Source organism: Equus quagga, chromosome 15, assembly GCF_021613505.1.
Source record: "Equus quagga isolate Etosha38 chromosome 15, UCLA_HA_Equagga_1.0, whole genome shotgun sequence".
NCBI classification, from domain to species: domain Eukaryota; kingdom Metazoa; phylum Chordata; class Mammalia; order Perissodactyla; family Equidae; genus Equus; species Equus quagga.
The window spans coordinates 164,140-184,220 of NC_060281.1; the positions used below are offsets into that span (position 1 = coordinate 164,140).

The window sequence follows — 20,081 nt, forward strand, 5'->3', positions numbered from 1 at the left end:
CCCCTGGCCAGACACCTGACACGTGGGATGTTCATGCCTTCCTCAACCATAGGCAGGGATGTGATCTTTCTCAGGCACAATTTCACTACCTTTAACTTGAACAACTCCTTCTTCTAATATCTGAACTGCTTTTCACAGGGCGCCTTACTGACTCTATTATCACCCTCAGTTAAGATTCAGTGTAGGTGTTAAATTACTCCTGCTTTTTCTTTTTACTCATGGCAGATTGATGAGGGTCATTAGTCTCCATGAATCATTTTAGAGTTTATTTGCATTTTCCTTGGTGAATGATGAGCAAAGAAAAATAATTGCAGTTTTCAATATTCATTGGGATATTCTGAGAGCTTTCTGCAGTAAATTACAGGGATGCGGTAAGCATAAAGGAGCATCACTCACTCCCTGTATGTGATTTCTTGATATCTCCCACTCTGTCACTCCCTTTACAAACATGAGATTTGATGTCCTCGAATGGATTCCTATCCTTACACCCTGTTATCCTCTCCTACACTGTTCAACATCAGAGCTTCAAATGTGAAGACATAGTGTAATCTTCCATATCAAATTCATATAATTTTACACGCAAAACTTTCCACTTTGTGAGGACTGGTAAATGTGTTTCTGGCTGTTTTTTCCCCTCTCTACTAATAATGACAGATGGGAAATGGCAACAACATCGCTAATTCTTCAAGACCACATTATATAATGGACATAACGGGGAGTTATCTAGCATTTTAAAAAAGACCACTTGCACCCACATTAGAAAAAGAAAAACACAGAACACAGATTACTTATGTAATTGTTATTAGCTTTTCAACAGAACTCTTCACTTAACAAAGGGATTCACTACAGGTTTTCTTTAAATAATAAGCTCCACTAGTGCATTTGAGATATAATTAGATCTCCCTAAATCTCATTTATACACATTTCAGGAACCAATTCGTTGTGCTAAGAAACAGCAAACCCAGCTTTACTTTTCCACCTGATACAAAAACAGCAAATATGCATGTGCTCTACTAGAAGGTGCCGCACACCCAGATGTTTAGGAAAACCTGGGTGTTTGACCATGTCTGTGAGCCCTCGTCCAGAAGCTCAGCACAATCCGTTTGTGGCTGGGAGTCGTCCTGGCACAGCAGGAGGGCAGAGGCGCAGATTCACTGGGACCTTCTTTATCTCGCTAAGACTGGTGATCACAGTTCCTTTATTGCTTGTGGGCAGGCAATTTTAGACACGGCCAGCTTCAACGACAATTTTGCAAATGATATACACCACTTTTATTAAATGAAAAGGTTTTCTATTTTCAATGTATTGAACAGTCTACATTAAAGGCCTAAAATGAATACTTTAAAACTAGTCTGGAAGGCGAGAAGTTATCCAGTTGAGAGGAAATGCACTCTAAACAGCATCGGCATTGTTCTTAAGGAGCTAGGATATGAAATGCTAAAATGTGCAACCTCAGACTAATGAAATCAAAATGAACCAGAACAAACCTTTCCACAATAGTCTAACCTGGAAACAAGAGAGCTCCTTCAACAGCACGATGCCACCTGAGCAACGGGAGCTGGACCAGAAGGCACATCTTTACGCTGGACTATTTACCCACGGATCAGGCTGCTGACGCAAAGAACTTCTAATGGTCTGAATTGGTATACCTGATTGTGATAACTTTGTAGGTGGATTGTGTATGGAAAAAGAAACTGATGTCCTAAGAAGGAGGGCTGTAGGGGTCTCCAGGCATCCGGAACCACATGAAGCCTCAGGCCTTCCTGCATCATGGAGGCAGCAAATGCACTCTAGACCTGTCAGTCTTGACTAAGAAGCAAGAGATGTGAGGCTGTGCAATGCCTTGAAGACAATCCAGCTTCTTAGTCAGCCAGGCCTGGGAGGGAATCCTGGCCCCGTCACACCCTTGGTGGGTGATCTGGCACCTTAACTAGCCATTCAGTAAAATGAGAGGAATACTTACACTGCAAGCTTTTTGTTTGTTTTAATAAGAAATCAATGAGTCATAGATAAGAGTTACTTAAAAAATGTGACCTCCCTTCCAGTTTTGAAGAATTTACAAAACATGGAAAAGTAGCACCAGCTTTGAATTTTCCTTGGCATTTGGGCACAGCTTCATATCATGTTCTGGAGAGTAAAGCAGAGCGAGCGACTCCGTCAGATCCAGAGCTATCCCTGCCCGAAGCTCCACTCAGCAGGTGCAGCCACCGAGAGAAGAGGTTACGAAGCCATGAGTTGGCTTATGAAACCAAGAGCTTACAAAGCACTTTAGCAAAAACTACAACAATAAAGATCAGTTAAATTAGTCACCCAAATAAGTGGTTGCTGTGAACACACGTTGCAGGTGAATGCGTGCCATCAACTCACCGTCAGACGAGCACCTTTGTGTAGAAAGCTGCCACAAGTAATAGAGTTGTGCGAGAAAACTTTTGCAAAGATACTTGTTTTCTACTAGAAAAGTATGATATGTTCTCAAATGTAGCATTTTCAAACACTCCACAGTCCACAAATACTTCTCTCTGACTATGAGGCCCCGTGACGTGTGGAAGAGCCAGTGATGAAAACACTTGTAGCTGCTCCACCTGGGCCCAGTTCTGAGCACTTGGATTCAACCCTCACAACTGTATGAAGTAGGCATATCATTGTCCACACAGGGGAGTGAGTCTCCAAAGTCACAGCTCATAAGGGGTGCAAGTGGGATTTGCACTCATGGGCCTGGCTCCAGACTCCCCTCACGCTCTCATGTCTGCTCCGCTGTTTCTGTGAAGAGACAGCAAGAACCTGGCATGCAGTGTGAACTCCCAGCTCACACAGCTGACAAGAATAAAAGAACCCAGTAACACAGGCACCCATTTGGGTTGTAGCCCAGGTGTGAGTTCTGGATCCCAGGAGCACTGGGCAGGGCAGCTCTGGATGAGAATGACAAGAGCATCATCCCGGTGGCGCTGGGGGCTGGAGATGCCTGGGGCCCAGGAGGTGAGCCGGACAGAGCCCAGAGCAGTGGCCAGCCCCTGAAATGCTGGTGCCCCTGAGGAACAGGTGGAAAGCATGTGTCAAACAGGGTCCTGGAAATTCATCCAGGGGCCAGTTTGCTGGCAGGTGCTCCCTGTGGGAAGCGTGGTGCCTTTGACTTGCAGAGAAATAGAATTAGAGTTAGAATTCGGAACATCTTTTAAAATCTTACAAAAAACCAAATGGGACAGAAAAAATATACAATTAGGATGTATAATTTATATAAAATTCTAAATTTACTCCTCTGGTGTTTTAATTGTGACCAAAAGTGGCTTTATTGTAAATTTTATGAACATTTTAAAAGCCATTCCTGTTACTATTGAGACGGCAATTCTTTAGATAGGTTCCATCTTGGGAAATAAAAATAGTGCTAGTCAGAAATGCGTTGTGTGGATTCTGTCTGACTGGAGGATAGACAGACTTGGAAATCGGGAAATTGGACTGTTTCAAACATACATGTTAAAAGATAATAAATAAGAGAGTCTCTAAATCATTAAGATTTCTCTTGGCTTCTTCCAATATCCTACAAATGATTGAACTTTTTTTTTTTTGAACTTTTATGATATATTATGCTAAGATTGCAAAAAGGAATTAAAATATGCATACTTTTCTAATTTATTAATCAATAAATAAGAAGAAAAATAAAGCCTATTCTTAATTTTTTTGTCCAAATAAAATAGTTTTTGGAGAAAATATTGGTGAAGAATAACAGCAGTAAAATCTTAGACCCAAACAAAGTCTGCATATTTCTAGGCAAGTATTAAGAATACACTTTGGTTTAAAACATATACCTTGATGATTTTCCCTATAGCACAGAAATAGGAGGATAAGCAAACCCTCTTGCTATGGAAAGCCATAAACACCTCCTGAGAGCATCTTTCTGCAGCACCTACCACATCACTCAAAGCAAAGAGCTGATTTGCATAAAGGGGCTGATTTCTACTTTGCTAAATCCAAAGGCATTCAAGACTGAGGGATGAAAGAAGACAGAGAAATGGCCAACACATGAAAAGCTGTTCAATATCACTAATCATCAGGGAAATGCAAATCAAAACCACAAGGAGATATCACCTCACACCTGTTAGAATGGTTATCATCAAGACAAGAGTTAACAAATGTTAGTGAGGATGTGGAGAAAAGGGAACCCTTGTGCACTGTTGGTGGGAATGCAAATTGGTACAGCCACTATGGAAAACAGTACGGATGTTCCTCAAAAAATTAAAAATGGAGCTATCATATGATCTAGCTATCCCACCTCTGGATGTATATCCAAAGGAAATGAAAACAGGATCTCAAAGAGGTATCTGTACTCCCATGTTCATTGCAGCATCATTCACAACAGCCAGGCTGTGGAAACAACCTAAGTGCCCATGGATGGATGAACGGATAAAGAAAATGTGATATATACACACAATGGAATATTATTCAGCCATGAGAAAGAAGGAAATCTGCCATTTGAGACAACATGGACGGACCTTGAGGGCATTGTGCTAAGTGAGATAGTCAGACAGAGAAAGACAAACACTGTGTGATATCTCTAATATGTAGAATCTTTAAAAAAAACAACTCATAGAAACAGTACATTGGTGGTTGCCAGGGACAGGGGTGGGGCAATGAATGAAGGTAGTCAAAGGGTTCAAACTTCCAGTTATAAGATGAATACGTTCTGAGGATCTAATGCACAGCAGGGCGACTACAGGTAACAATGCTGTATTGGATACCTGACAGTTGCTAAGAGGGTAGATCTTAAAAGTTCTCATCATATATGCAAAAAAATGGTAACTATGTGAGGTGATGGATGTGTTAACCTACCTTATTGTGGTGATCAATTTGCAACATATAAGTATGTCAAATCATCACATTGTTCAACTTAAACTTACACAATGTTACATGTCAATTATATTTCAATAAGGCTGGGGAAAAAAGACTGAGGGTGTGTGACAACACTGACATTTTTATCTACTCAAACACACTCTGGTTACTCAACTCTGATCAACTGTTCACTGCTCATTTCAAAATCAAGAGAGTAATCTGCTTCCAGCTTTATAATAACAAGGGGTTGTTTGGGTTCCTTTGCACTATTTAGAAACTCATTAGCAATGACTGAATTTACATTTCAGACATTTGGAGAATGTAATCCTAACCTTTTGGATTCTTGGCCTGGTCATGAGAGATACCTTTTTATGGGATTCCTAATACTTGATTTATTCTCGATATACCTCATCGGTCATGGAGTAGATTCAGTTTTTCATGTTCCCAAGTCTAAAAATCAGATTTGTGTTTTCAATCTAAAAATTCCTAGTTGTAGTTCTGTATGTGAACCCAGAAGCCAGTTGTGCCTGAGCCCGTGGGCTTGGATCATGTATTGTTGTCAAAGGGGCGCATGAGGTTAAAAGCCCACTTGCTGCCCCAATGGACACCTTGTAATGGGACAAATCCCCAACGTGCCCTTTTGTCTATTTGTTCTCTATCTTGGGTTCTAAAATACTAACCTTAACATAAGCCATATACCAAGTACAATGTGTATGGAAACAGATTGGGATAGATTTGTTCCGGGCTCAAAAATGCCTTTTCCCTGACACATGGGACCGAGACTTGATGACTTCTGGGTAACTTCAAGCACAGACCAGCATCTGAGAGCACAGGTAGGAAGAGCAGCTGCCCTCTGCTCAGGGATATGGGCTGACATCTTTAGTTTCCACCTAAAGTAAGAATAACCTTCTGATATTAAATGCTCGTTGCAGCCCATAACCATCTCTGCTTTTGGGGCACACAGTCATCTTATCCCACCCCTTCTTTCTCTCTCTTCCTCTGTCATCCACCAGGTCTTACAGAAGTGAGTTGTTCCAGTTTATAGTTCATTCGGAGAGTTCTGAGACTGTCAAGTCTGATATTTTTGGACTGAGTGGGTCAAAGTGGATGTAAACGAGCCCAACTTTCAACCAGATGTGATTTGAGTGCACAGTGCTATAGTTTAGCCATAATAGAAAGTGTAAGAGCTTCAAAGCCTCAGAATAATTCAGACTAAAATATCTTGGGGTCTTTTTCCATTTTAAAATGAATTGAGCAATTCTGTGTGGTTGAGGATTGACAGCATAATGAGATCAGAGCAAACTGCAGAATTTCTCATCAGGTAACTGCGTTAGTGGCAGAACTCAGTGCTGGCTGTCGGTTGGAAGAGCATGAAGGAGCCTCTGTTTTCTTACGAGGTGCTATATTCCCAGAGTTCTTGGCCAATTATACTTAGCTACTGCCTAATTGCAGTTACTGGAAAATGCTCTCTATCCTGCAACTTTTAGCAAAATAATGAAAGAATTCATGGATATTGACTCTTCATATAATTTATTTCCATAGATAAACATAAAACCACGTCCAAGTATTGCCCTCTATTTACGATGTACTGTAACACAGGACATTCTATGTAATGGCAATGCTGAATCTTCCCGTGTAGTCCCAAGGACTGACTACAGTGAGAATGGTGGGCAAAGGGCTCAGCGATCTTTGAAACTTTCACACTGCACAGTAACTCTCTCTTTCCCAGATGGAACTTTTCGTGGGATAAAATGCACAGCATAAATATTACAGACAGTTTTTATGTTACATAAACTTTATGTACATTTTTGCTCATATGTTTCACTTACCAGAATCAAGAGGCAACTTGAGGCCAACTTTGTGTGCTCAGGGATTGTGGAAAACACTGACAAAATCAAGCAACCAAAGACAAGGAGAAAACTGTAAAACAACAAAAAAGAAAAATCTGATAAGAAACTGGCCTTATCATGACAGACTTAATTTCTTATTTCTATGAATAAAGCCCAGACCCATTTGAATTGGCATCAGTTAGGACATGAAAACCCTGAAAGGGACCAGCCATTTTGAATATCAAAATACAATATGACATGCAGTGCAAATGGGGCTGCTTTGTGACTTTATTGATGAAGAGAAGGTTGTGTGTGTGTGTGTGAGTTGCATGCTGTATTTACATGTCTGCAGCTAGGAATCTGTGATCTCCCATAAACTCATTTCCCAAGCAGAGATCCTGAGACAGGCCCAGAAAGTGCGTTTGCTCTGCTGGCCCAGAGTGCGCGCTGCCACAGCTGTCCTTCAGAGAGGCAGTGCTGGTGAGCCATCAGGTGCTCTAAGTGGCTGTTACTAAGCCACTGCCCATTTCCAGTCTGATGTTGCTCATGGACTGGCACCTGCCGTTCCTTTCTAAGAAGAACAGAGCAGGGAGGGAGTGCTTCCTCTGCTACCAGGTACCTTCCATTTCCTCACAACCGTGGAGAAATGACCCTCAGCTCTGTCCACTCACACTGCAACTGCAGACGTCAGGAGCAGCATTTTCTACCAATCAGTCTGCAGACATTTTTATCTCTAGAAATGCGGAACTTGGGGATCTCGAGGGGGATCTGCATTCTCAAGGAAAATGTCTAATCAAAAGGGCAGGCTCTGGTTTAAAGTTGAAGTTACTTATCCTGAAATATAAGATTTTAAAAAACCCACAATATCTGAGCTACTTGCTTTAGGCCATATTTTTTTACTTTTACTCATCTCTGGGAAGCTTTTAAAATAATTTGCCTTAAAATGTCTGTTTCCAGGTTCTTTAGTATGGCAGTGGAGTTAGTCCTGCTTCCTTTCGGCTTGCCCTGACAATCTTACAAGTCTTTCCGCCACACTTCACTGGGAGCTCCCAAGGGCCTATAGCCAGGGACTGGCAAATTATGGCCTGGGGAACAAATCTGGCCCTTAAAGCCCGTTTTTATAAATAAAGTTTTACTGGCACACAGCCACTCCCTTTGTTTATGTTATTGTCTGTGGCTGCTTTTGCACCACAACTGCAGAACTGAGTAGTTGTGATGGAAACAGCGTGGTGCACAAGAGTAAAATATTTACTCTCTGGCCCTTTAGAGAAAAACTTTGCCAATCCCCAACTGATACCATGGATTCCCTGTTTCTTTATGTCTATCCCAATACAGAACCGAGTAGAAATTCATAATTGCTCACGTTGTGTATGCTGATAATAATTACTAACGTTCACAAAGTTTCCTGTAAGCTGGACACTGTGCTAAGCCCCTTTCACGCGTGATCCACATTATCCTCATAAATTTATGGAGTAGAAATATCATTATCGCAATTTTACAGATATGTAAACTGAGAATTAAGAAGATTTTGTGGCTTATCCAAGGCAGCCAAGCAGGAAGGGCGTCAGGCACTGTCTGCTCAAGCACAGCACTGCTGACTTCACAGGCGTGGGCGAGAACAGCGGTGACACTCTCAGCTCAGTAGGGCTCTGGGTCACTTCTCCACCTCTTCAAACTGAGAGAGGAGTATGGTCATTCCAAGTAGAAGAAGTCTCCACGGGAACCAAGTCCACCAGGGAAGAGTGCCCAGTGCACGCGTCAACAACTACCCAGCACACTTGGACTCGTGCGTCTGATGATCCAAGATACTTTGGATTACACTTTAAATTGACCCTAACAGCCTGGATACTGTAAATTAGAAATCAAATTCCAGCGCACCTGTATGACCCCCAAACTACTAATGAGAAAGAGAAATTCAGGGGTCACTAGGGCAGTGGGAGGACAACGTGGCATCAAGTAAACACAGTACAGGTCTCCGTCTGGAGCGCAGCTGGTCTCCAGACACGATCCCACAATTACCAGAAAACATTAGGAAGAGCAAGCAGGGGATTATCTGATCACCAAGCCATTTTCTTCCTCTAGAGCATCCCAACTGCAGCTTCGTGGTCTCCATAGTTTACTCAGAACAAGTCTACAGCGTGAGTCCTTGTGTTGGTTCCTTTATCATTACTGTTTGGTGTCATTTAATCTTTCTCCTTCACGTCACTACTTCACCCATTTTCTTCCCTGAGCTGATCTTACCCTCCTTTCTAACAAGAGCAGCTCTGTCCTAGAATTCTGTTACTGCTGTAGATCCTGTCTGAAGGTGGAAGCCAAAGCCGCTCCCACTTCTGCCTGCGGGGCTGTGGACCAACAAATCCACTCGCTAACGCATTAACTCCTTCCTTCCTGCAGCCATTCACCCATTTATCCAACGGGCAAATATTGATTAAGTATGTAATACCAGGCTGAGCCATGCGGATATGACAATAAACAAGAGTCTTCTCTTTTTTTGCTTTCACAGAGTTTAAGGTCTGTTGAAGCATACGGAGTAGTAAACAGATACAAACAGAAAATTAAAACTCTGAGTGATGATTTCAAAGATTGGGAAGACACACGGGTGACAGCACACAGGAGAGGAGAGTCAGGCAGCACTGGCTGCTTAATTTGTGGAGTCAAGCGCAAAGTGAAAATGTGGGGTCTTTGTTAAGAAATTATTAATAATTTCATGAGGGTCACAGCAGAGCCTGACACCAAGTGTGACCCCCTTCTAAGGGTGGGGTTCCCAGGCTGAATGCCCAAAAAGCCAGATTTGGGATTAGGGAAGATTCCTCTATCAAGCGCCGACCAAACGGAGCCCAACACGAGTGAGTTAGCACAGCGGCTGGGATGGCTGGGGAGAATGAATACGCTAGTCCATGGGACTGTGCAGCGGAAGGCCAAGCACAAACAGTATCACTGGAATCCACTAATCAACCAAAAATTAGAGGTGATGAGCACCCACTATCAAGCTTATCACGCGGCCATACAGGAAAAGTGGAGGGCAAGTTATTCCTGCAAACTCATTTTCTGCATAGGAATCATTTCAGTTCAACTGAAAATGTGCTGGGAAGCTGGTGTAAAGACCTGCCCTGAGCACCGCCCAAGGGGCAGGGATAAGCTAAAGCAGTCCCTCCCTCAAGGAAGTTAAGACCTCGTGAGGTGGTGACTTGACAGCACTGGGTCATGGTGAACAGCAGAGGCAGACAGTGCTAGGAAAAGTGCTACAGAGGCCGAAAGCAGGGAGGGCTTCTATTCAGTTGGGATGGTGGAAGCACATCAAGAACGTCTTCAAAAAGGGGTGTTGCTTGAGATGATCTTTGAAGAAAGGGTAGGGTTCCAACAAGAGAAGTGTCTGGAGAACCACATTTCAGAAGGAGGGGAAAATGTGAGAAGGCAGCAAGCCAAAAAACAAAGGAGGTAAAATACTTGCTCCCTGTTTCATAGAACAAAAAGTCACTGAGTTTGACTGTAGCACAGGCTGAGACAGACGGCTGAATTGGGGGTCTGGGGCCATGACAGGGAGAGGCTTGTCCCCAAGGTCTGTATTTAGTTCAGGAGACAGTTGGAGCCATTGATATTTTTTAACGGGGATCTAATATCTTTGGAGTTGCCCTCTGGGAAAGTCAAGTTGGCAGCAGCGTGCATCAGGATGTACCTGAGCAGCTGAGAAGCAGGGGGGGTGTAACTGGTGGTCCAGGTTTGGTTGTAAACTAACTGGTAGGAATGAGAGAGAACAGAGAGCAGCCTGGAGGGATGCTGTGAACACGGGAGCTCTCTGACTCCATCACCGTTAGACTGGCGAGTGGGGCTGGGGAAGGGGTGTGGTGGCTGAAAAGTGTGAGATTTCCATGGTTATTGGTCATGCTATGAACAAGTTAGGAGGAGAAAAGTCAAGAAAGTCAGGAGGAGAAACTGATATTGAGGAGAAGAGGACAAGTCCAGTTTTAGACATCCACTTGGAATGGCAGATGTAAAGCTTGGGCACAAAGTTTCATTGGAGATATGAAAGTACTTTTTTCCAGAGGAAGTGAATATATGGAACATGTTATCCTGAGGAGAGTGCAGACTAAGCACATAAGATTTTGGTAAATAAGAATAAAGAATGTTTGAGGACTATTTCCTGATCTTGGAGAATGACATCATGGAGAACGATGAACACATTCTACTATGAATTGGCTGTTGGTAGCGTTGCCAGAGACAGACTCTCTGGCTGGAGACAGCACTGAACTGACGCAGGATGACCCTCTGAAGTACCAGAGTTCAGACCCTAGGCTTGTTGGCAGTGACCTGCTGGGGACTGAGGTGGCTCTGCTGACATCATTGCTTCTGAGGATCCCACTCATATGTGTACACACTGATGACGGATCACTACCCCACTCCGCCTCTCTCCCAGTTGAATAAAAATGGGAGAAGTGGCAAGAGTCCTTGGACGCAGGGTTTCTGAGCTCCCCAGGGTCTGTGGACAGGATTTAGGAGGCAGGGAATGTGGATGGAAAAATTACATCTTTATTTGTCACTAACCATGACCACGAACCATGTGACATTCACAGTACTTTTGACCTTGTCGCTCTTAGACATGACAGATGTTTTCCTATCCTATTTCTCAGTTGTAGATGAAACCGAAATTGTTCCATCTTGAATGTTGATTTTGCTCATCACTGTTTCGAGATTATAGTAGCTCCTAGACCCACTGCTGGGGGTTTTTTATGCATTAATAAAGAAGCTTCTGTATCACTATATCAAAAACATGTTTATTATTTTAATAATGGCATTTCAATATAATTTTTTCTTTTGTAAGCACATTTATTTTATGCATTTAAAAACATTATTCTTAGGAATGGTTCATAGTCTTTGCCAGACTACAAAAAGTCCGTGGCACACTAGAAAGTTCAGATGCCTGTGGTGGGAGATTAAGAAGGCAGGGGCTGGGAGCTGGAAAATGGCCCATTTTGGGAGGGGTCGCCAACTTACTCAGGTAAGTTTTAAGACCAGTTTGAAAAAATACGGATATTTTTTTCTTTTACACATTAATACTGAGATACCATAAGATCTGTATTCCTTCAGAATTATTCTGTAATAGCTACTGGCCTTATTTTGCCTGAAACAATCATTTATATAGTTTGTTTCTGAGGAAATTCACTTTGATGCAGGCCTTTTGTACAAATCTTCTTTAGAAGGTGCTGGTTATTGTAGGAGCAGTAGAAGAGCACTCACAATGAAAATATGATCAGATCAAAGGCCTCCACGTTTGTTCAAGAAAACTACCGTCAACTTTTCCTGTGGGTTAATTAAGAATCAATTTGTCAGATTTAACTTCATAAGAAGCTTTACTTGGAAATATCACGGTGCTTGTGGAACAGATGACGTCCCACTTCCAAATCTTGTGCTTCAAGTATGGGTGCATTCAGCAAGAATTAAAATGCCGTGAAAATGAATCAACCAGAACGTCTCTGCAGATGCTTCAACAAACGAGTCATAGCAGGTTGCACAGCGTCATTCACACAAACACACAACCCTGGCCACTCACGGGAGATTACGAGGAATGAGATGGAGGAACGAGGAAAGGAGCTGGTGTTTAAAGTAGACACTCAATGAGCTGAGCTCAGCAGAGCAGGCAGACTCGCAGCACAGGCTTTGTGGACACAAACAACCACACATTCCCACGTAGAAGGTGCCACCTGCAAGTATCTGGGTGACCATAATCTTCCCATGGCATAACTGTGCATGTAAGTCAAATCTTAAGAAAGTTTTGGGGAAGGGAGATCTTAAATGTCTTAAATAGAATGGAATCATGGGATTAAAATAAATGCTAATAGAAAGTAGGTATAGATTTTTTTTTCCTGAGGAAGATCTGCCCTGAGCTAACATCTGCTTCCAATCTTCCTCTGTTTTGTATGTGAGCTGCCACCACAGCATGGCCACTGACAGACGAGTTGTGTAGCTTTGCACCAAACCGAACTGGGCTGCTGAAGCGGAGCTCGCTGAACTTAACCACTAGGCCACCTGGGCTGGCCCTAGATTTCATTTTTAAGAAAATAACTCTTCAGAAATAACTTCCAAAGGAAATTCAACCCTGCCTCTGACTTTTCACTAATTTTTTAAGTATTGCTTTGATAAAATGTGTGTTTCAGTACGTTTGATGGGAGACCTCATGAGTGCATCATGAATTATGATGAATGGAGTACACAGGCTGGCATTGATGACTGTAGATGACCCACTGGCTGACACAGCTCTTGCCTGGAGAATGTGCCATCTAATGAAATCAAAACCCCGTCATCAGAGGAATGGCTGGAGCCCGTGTTTTCCTTCCAGCATCCTAAATTTACTTTTCTTTCTAAACTTGGCACTTTGCCTAATGTCCTGTCTGCATAATTTTTCCATAAGAGAAGGGCATTTTTCACATGAAATCTATCGACAGCACACCCCTGCTTCTATTGCAAAGCAATAAATATTAAATACAACATTTTTTGTGTCTTTAAAGGTGATTTGGAATTTTTGATTTAGAAACACTGCATGATTCTACTTTTCACATGCAATGAGTCCTAAATATTAATACTCTAATAAATAAATACTATCACTGTACTCTCCATGAAGTTGCAAAAATAGGATCATCAGGTAACAGTTTTAGAATTTTAAATACTGCGTTGCACACGTGTGGTGTACGAGGAATCGGAGAATCTGGGAAATAGTGGTTTCCGTGTGCACACTGTGTTTCTATAGAGGACTAAGACTAGTGCAAAGGAGCGAGAATAAGGCAGGAGAACTCGTAAGCACTCAGGGGTCTCTGAGAACCCTGGACTCTGTCAGAACACAGACGGAGGCATGCTCACCCTGACCCTCTCCTCAGGAGCAGAGCGTCCCCGCGACCAGAGCCCGTGGAGCTCCCTCTGGAGACAAGGGGCCTTTCTGAAGCACTGCTGATGGAAGGGGTGCGGCTGCTCTGCTGGCAGAAGCCCCCCAGTCAGGGCCTTTACTCACGGGCCTCGTGCAGGCTCCAAGCGCTGAGGACCTGTGCTCGCTCCTCTGAATGTCTGTCTGCAGAGACTCAAGGCTGCTCTTCTCGTGACTTCTCCAACCATCTGCGCTCTAGGAACACCCGGCCCAGCCCTTTACCTGCTCTGCACGTGAAACAACTGCAGACCTGAGCTCTCCTGGCCGCCGTTCTCGGGGACACACAGTCGCTTCCTGCCTCCCTCATAGCCTTACTCAGGCCCGTCATCTTCCCGCCACCTAAGCGAAGGATTTAGTATCGAGCCATCAACATGAAACATCTGCACTGTCGATTCTTGCCAGGGAACTCAAACTCGAACTTCCCACTGCCCAGCTGTTAGAAAAGTTTGGTTTCACAAATTCTGTCCGGAAGATACGCGTTGGCTTGTGCTCCAGCCACGCTGCAGGGCTGGAGCCTGAGTGCTGACGGGTGCTCCCACCTGTTACCTCCTTCCTCTCATAACTACTTTCACTAAACTGTGTTTGTCTTTCTGCTGTTTCCTTGAGGAGTAACAAATATTCAACCCATTTACTATACTTTAAGAGTTTCTCTGTACTTCACGTTATATTTGCTCAATGAAGATTCATGTGAGAAAAATCTGGCAACACAACGGCAAATTGACGGCCATTTGTGACGAGTTCGTGTTGCTGAGTCTAGCTTTATGTTATAAGGCATCAAGGTATTTGTGGATGAAATTGAAGAACTTTTATCAATAAACTTTAATAAGTCTTGAAAAATGCAATAGGTGCCAAATGCCTAGAGAGAGGAAAATATTCTGGGTGTCAAAAAAGAGTAAAGTAGGGGACCCTGGACTCTGTGTATTGATAAACTCAATTATAACTCCTAGAAATATTCCAGATAGAATATTAAGCAAATGATTTCTAATAAGTTTAAAAGAGCAACTACAATTACTAGAAACCAACGCACATTCCCCAAGAGCAAGAAGCGCTGTGCTCATTTCCATTTCCACAGGTCTGCCGCCTGCTGTGTCAGGGGATCCCTGGATCAAAAGTCTCGATTTCAGCAAAGCCCTGGCAGTGCTTTCTAATATCCTTGAGGAGAAGAAGGAGAAGTTCAGGCAGGATTGTACGACTCTTGGGAGGATGTGTATCTGGTGAGAAGTCTCTGGAGACCACCCACAGATTTTTTTAAAAGGATTGTAACCTCCCTGAGGAGTGGCCTCGAACGGGAAAGTTCAGACATCTCAGATGTTGCCCCATCTCCGGGAACCTCTCCCAGGTCTGAGTTCCGGGAAGACACTCGCTCAGTCTGCAAGGAATTGGACGGATTGTGGCCTATTGAAATAAACTGAAAATCTCTATTTTTTGATAGCAGTCCAAAAGCACATTTTTCATCCTAGTCAACGGTGTGGGCAGCCGATGCCTGAATGGAGTGGCTGGGAATGGCCTGCTGAACAGAACAAGGCAACAGAACACTATTTCTTTCTTTTTTTTTTTTTTTTCTTAGGAAGATTAGCCCCGACCTAATTACTGCCAAGCTTCCTCTTTTTGCTGAGGAAGACTCTCCCTGTGCTAACATCCATGCCCGTCTTCCTCTTCTTTATACATGGGACGCCTACCACAGCATGGCTTTTGCCAAGCAGTGCCATGTCTGCACCTGGGATCCGAACAGGCAAGCCCCAGGCAGCCAAGAAGTGGAACATGAGAACTTAACCGCTGTGCCACCGCACAGGCTCCAGAACACTATTTCTTAAAGGGCCTGAGGTCTGCAATTCAGAAACCCATCGGTCAGGTTCTCGCCTCTGCAAACTCTGTCACTGTGTCCTCTCCAGGAAACATAAATGAGATTGAAGATCAGTGTACACTGTTCAGAGACAACGAATTTAAAATACAAAACAGGGACAGTCTTTCTTACTGTCATAGATTCAATGTAGCAACAGGAGTATTGTATTTCATATTTTATACTCGTTACCTTGTTATATTTTCCTCTGAGCAAACAGCAGTATGTGGAATTCTTATTTGTCTGTTTATTTTGGTCTCTGCTAGGACGTAAGCTCCGTGAGGACAGGAGCCTTGACTCTCATCTTTTCCACTTTATTACCAGTAATCAGAATCAGCCCTGATGCAGGTACTAATAAACTTATTTATTCACGCAGCATGTGTCCCTCAAGACCTGCGTGTACGAGGCAGTGCTCCAGGTGCTGGGGGTACAGCAGTGAAAAGAACAGACAAAAATCCCAGCCCCGTGGCTGAGTGGTTAGGTTCAAGCACTCCACTTCAGCCGCTCAGGGTTTTGCTAGTTCAGATCCTGGGCACAGACATGGCACCGCTCATAAGATCTTGCTGAGGCGACGTCCCACATCCCACAACCAGAGGTACTCACAACGAGAATCTATGAATATGTACTGGGGGGCTTTGGGAAGAAGAAGAAGGAAACATAAAAAAGAAGATTGAAAGCAGTTGTTAGCTCAGGGCCAATCTTTAAAAATATCCCTGCCCTCACAGAGCTTACCTCCTAGGAGGAGAGCTGGGTCATACACAATGTAAATAAATAAAATGGGCACAGTGTTACAGTGTGATGACTGCTGAGGAGGAGGAATCCCTGTGCATAGCCGAGAAGGAGGGCGGGATGCAGACGCTGGGGCATCTGGGGGTTTGGAGACAGCGCTAGGGAAGGTCTTACTGAAAAGGTGACATTCTTGAATTTCAGAAGCACAATCCCGCCACCCAGCAGGCCACAGCAATGGTGCCTTGGAGCTCAGCTGCAGGGCCTTTGCCCGGCTCCCTGAGGGTTGCTGTCAGGTGCCAGTTCCTGGTATCAGACTTGTGGTTCCTCTCTCTTGCTGTCACACCCAGACTCCTTTGTCTGGTTTTTAAGATCCCCACCAGAACATCAGTCCCTCCATTCCTCCAGAGACCCTCTGGGTAGGCCGCCCCCCTCCATTCTCTGCACAGCATCATGCTGTAATATAATCATGTGCTATAATAACGGGCTACCTCCTTCTGTGCTACCTTCCTGCCTGCAGCCACAGCCAGCAAGTCACATATTGTCTGGTCCCCAAGCTCCTGCTCTCTGCCCTATTAGCCTCCTTTCCACATCCCTCTTAGCCTCTCCCCTAGAGCTGTTTTAAGGATTGAGAGAGTTCAAAGTCAGAATTTGTATTTTATCATAACAAATAAATACATAAATACCAAATTGACTTAAAAATGCCAACTGAGTTCTACATTGACAGGTAATTGCTACATAATTTAACATTTTGATTAACATAGATAACAATTACAACAAAGAATGTAAGTGACTTATCAGCTAAAATCTCCACTCATAAAGTAAGACATTTGAAAAGGTAAAACAAGAAAAGATTCCCAGCAAGGTCTGAGACGCTCAGTAACGTGACTGTGTCTAAGCAAACCCACGTGCATGCAGACAAGGGAACAGCTGGGCCTGAACTGTGTGGCTTCTCAAGGTTGGCAGTCACGGATCTTCCTGACACTCAGCAGCTTTGGGAGCTGGACCTCACAGACTTCTTCCTCGTCACACTAGTTTCTGGGAAGCAACGGGGGCTGCCCTAAATGAAAGGGGGGTAGCGTTGTGAAGCATGTCAGGATGTGGGAATAAGCCTCTGCTGAATTGACCAGACTGAGGGATTCATCATTAAAATGACCAGTAAGGGCTGTGGACCTAGGCTGCCGGGCTCACCAACAGTCCCCAACTGAGAGAGTGGCCACCTCAGAGGAATGTGCTGACCACAGCCACGAAGGAAACAAAAGCCATTCCTAAAGCATGAGGGAGAGACGACCTCTGTAAAATGCAGGTGAGTGCTCCTCTTAAAGTCATCTTTTCAAGAGATAATTTTGGTGCTGACACCATGGAAAATAATCCAGCCTAATAGTTTTGATAATATTAACCCCGCCCACTCTTTCCTCTTCAATAAGACATCTGGATGGACTAGTGGCCAGTCAGCCCAGGCTCATGGACCGAATCTTCAAGCTTGTTTCCAAGGGCCTGTTTACGCACGAAAGCTATGGCAAAGGTTGAAAACATACAGCAAAAGACGTCTGACAACTGTTTTCTGGCCTGAATCATTTTTCCATAAAAAAGGTTATAAATTTCTTAGGCAAATAATCACTTAATCATTGCAATTTTCTTTGAATATATGATAATAACCATTATTATCTGAAAAAGAAAAATATAAATTCTAAAGTGCATTTATTTAAATATTATTAATAGGAACAAAGTAAGAGGGGATACAAAGAGGCTTAAAGTTATTTTCCCTGGAAACAAGCAGCTGTTTTAAAGTTTATATTTGATAATGAAAAATTATAAATTTGGTTCCTTTCAACTGACTAGACCTGTATGATCCACTTGCTTTAAAAGTAGGTTTCCCTGGAAAGACTTCTTGAGCGCATTCCAGTTCTCGGGACATTGGGAACAGCAGGGGGCCCAAGCCCGGCCTCCCTGCCTCCATGCCTGGTCTCCCTGATCCGCTCTGTTTGCAGCCAGAGGAAAGAGCCATAAACCGACACAGAAGCGTGAGACTCTGTGTCCTCTCCAGCCTCACCACACTCTCCTCCTCATCCCCTGTCCATGGACCTCTTATTACTCCTCCAAACAAGCCTGGCTCTCTCGCTTCAAACACGCTGTCCCATCGGGGTGGGACATTCTGCCTCTCTCCCCCATTGGCCATCCCTCCATTTGACTTGAAGGTCCCTTCCTCCAGGACGCTTTCCTGGATGTCCAAGTGTGGGGAGCCATATGTCCCATGAATTCCCAGAGAGCTTCCGTGTTTCTCTCCACAGCACTGACCAAGCGGCCCTGCAAAGCCTGTGGCTGAGTCAGCATCTTCCTCCACACGCAAAGGCTCTGTGAAGGTGGGGACTGAGTGGTGAAGTGTTTCTCCCCAGCTTCCAGCCTAGTACCTGACACAGGCTGAGGGCCTAACCAGGGTGGACGAGTGACCTTACGGATAGAAGTGGAGTGCAGTGGGGAAGGGGGGCCGCTCATGAGAGGAATGGGGTCACTTCTGATGCAGTGAGAGTCCTAAAGCCCTCACAGCATGAAAACTTGGAACAAAACCAGCCAGGTCACGCTTGGGGGCTACGGATTGGGGATCGCTCCTGATCGTCCCTCCTCTGTTTGGCTTACAGAAATAAAGTGCTAAACTGACAGCAGAAAACACAATCTTCCTGAGTAGTCAAAGTCTCTTGGCAGTGGACTTTATGCAGTGGTACAACATCAGGAAAAGATAAAACCAGCAGACTGATGTCTCCAGAGAGTAATAACCACAGACTCCAAGACAACCACACAGGCAGGTACCTCCCCGAGGGACGTGGGAGATGTGTGTTTCTCAGGATCGGCCTATGACGGCGCATGTTGCTCTTGGTGACCCTGGTGGGAAGGACGCTGGAGGCCAGCATCGCGGGGTGTGGAAGAACTGAAGTATTTTATGGACAAGCAAGGTTGGCAAGCGGTGGACAGATGCTAGACAGCACGTACTTCCTGCCTCCAAAAATGTGTTTGGTGCCAGCTTTAAAAACTGTAGACACTCCTCTGGGTTCTAGTAAAGAAATAAAAGGGTCTGCTTCCTCTTGCTGTGGCTAGACAGACATCAAGAATTTTATTTTTATGACCCAAACAATGAAGTTAGTGATTCTATGTAGATATAAACAAAACAGACAAAAAAAAGAGAGACAAAAAGTGGCTGTATATCTACTATACTATCACTCTGTTCATGGAGAATTATAGAGATCTTTACTTAAATTTGTTATTGTTTTAGGTGCATAGTTGAAACTAAAACATATTAAGTGCTGACGGAAAATGTAAAAGCCAAAAGTGATAACAGTATAGATGTTTTTCCCTAAATGCTGAGTTTTCATGGGCACCCACCCTTCTATCTTAAAATGGAAACATAATTCAATTTTCTCTTCAGTATGAAAAAAATTATGTACAGTACTGGATGCTTTTTGGCTCTTTAAATATAAAAATAACCAGTGGACAGAGATGGGTTCGAGAAGCAGTACAAGATCCTGAACTCACCTCCTCCCATGAACGCAAATCTGCAGCTGCGTATGGAAAAATTCCCTCTGAAAAGAACGTGAGAACTGCTGAACGCCTGCTTCACAGCCAAAGATGAAGGGGCCACGCTAAGATGGGTAAGAGAGGCAAAGACTCCGTGTCATCAAAGACCCCTCCTGTGCAGTGACCCACAGCCAGGAGGAATGTCAGAAAAAAACAAAATCAGAAACAAAGCTTCTCTCTGAGGAGCAAAGGATTTGTACCCCAACCAGGCCCCCAACCCTGGGGTCCTGCACCAGAAGGATTAGCCACAAAAATGTCTGGCTTTGAAAACCAGTGTGCCTACATCCAGGAGAAACGTAGGTCTGTAGGGGATGAAGCTTCCACCTTTAAAGGGCTCATGTGCAGATGCAGTCGTCCCAAGACCCAGAGAAAAAAGCAGC

At 43.9% G+C, this 20,081-nt stretch overlaps 1 protein-coding gene across 7 annotated transcripts in view; it reads right to left on the reverse strand.

Moving 5' to 3' along the window:
• KCNQ5 (potassium voltage-gated channel subfamily Q member 5) overlaps window positions 1-20,081 on the reverse strand; it is a 469,780-nt gene that overhangs the window by 156,152 nt on the left and 293,547 nt on the right. For all 7 annotated transcript variants that reach the window (XM_046641231.1, XM_046641229.1, XM_046641230.1 and 4 more), the window contains exon 2: window positions 6,654-6,744. In XM_046641231.1, the coding sequence (XP_046497187.1) occupies window positions 6,654-6,744 (91 nt within the window). The remainder of the gene's footprint in view (window positions 1-6,653; window positions 6,745-20,081) is intronic.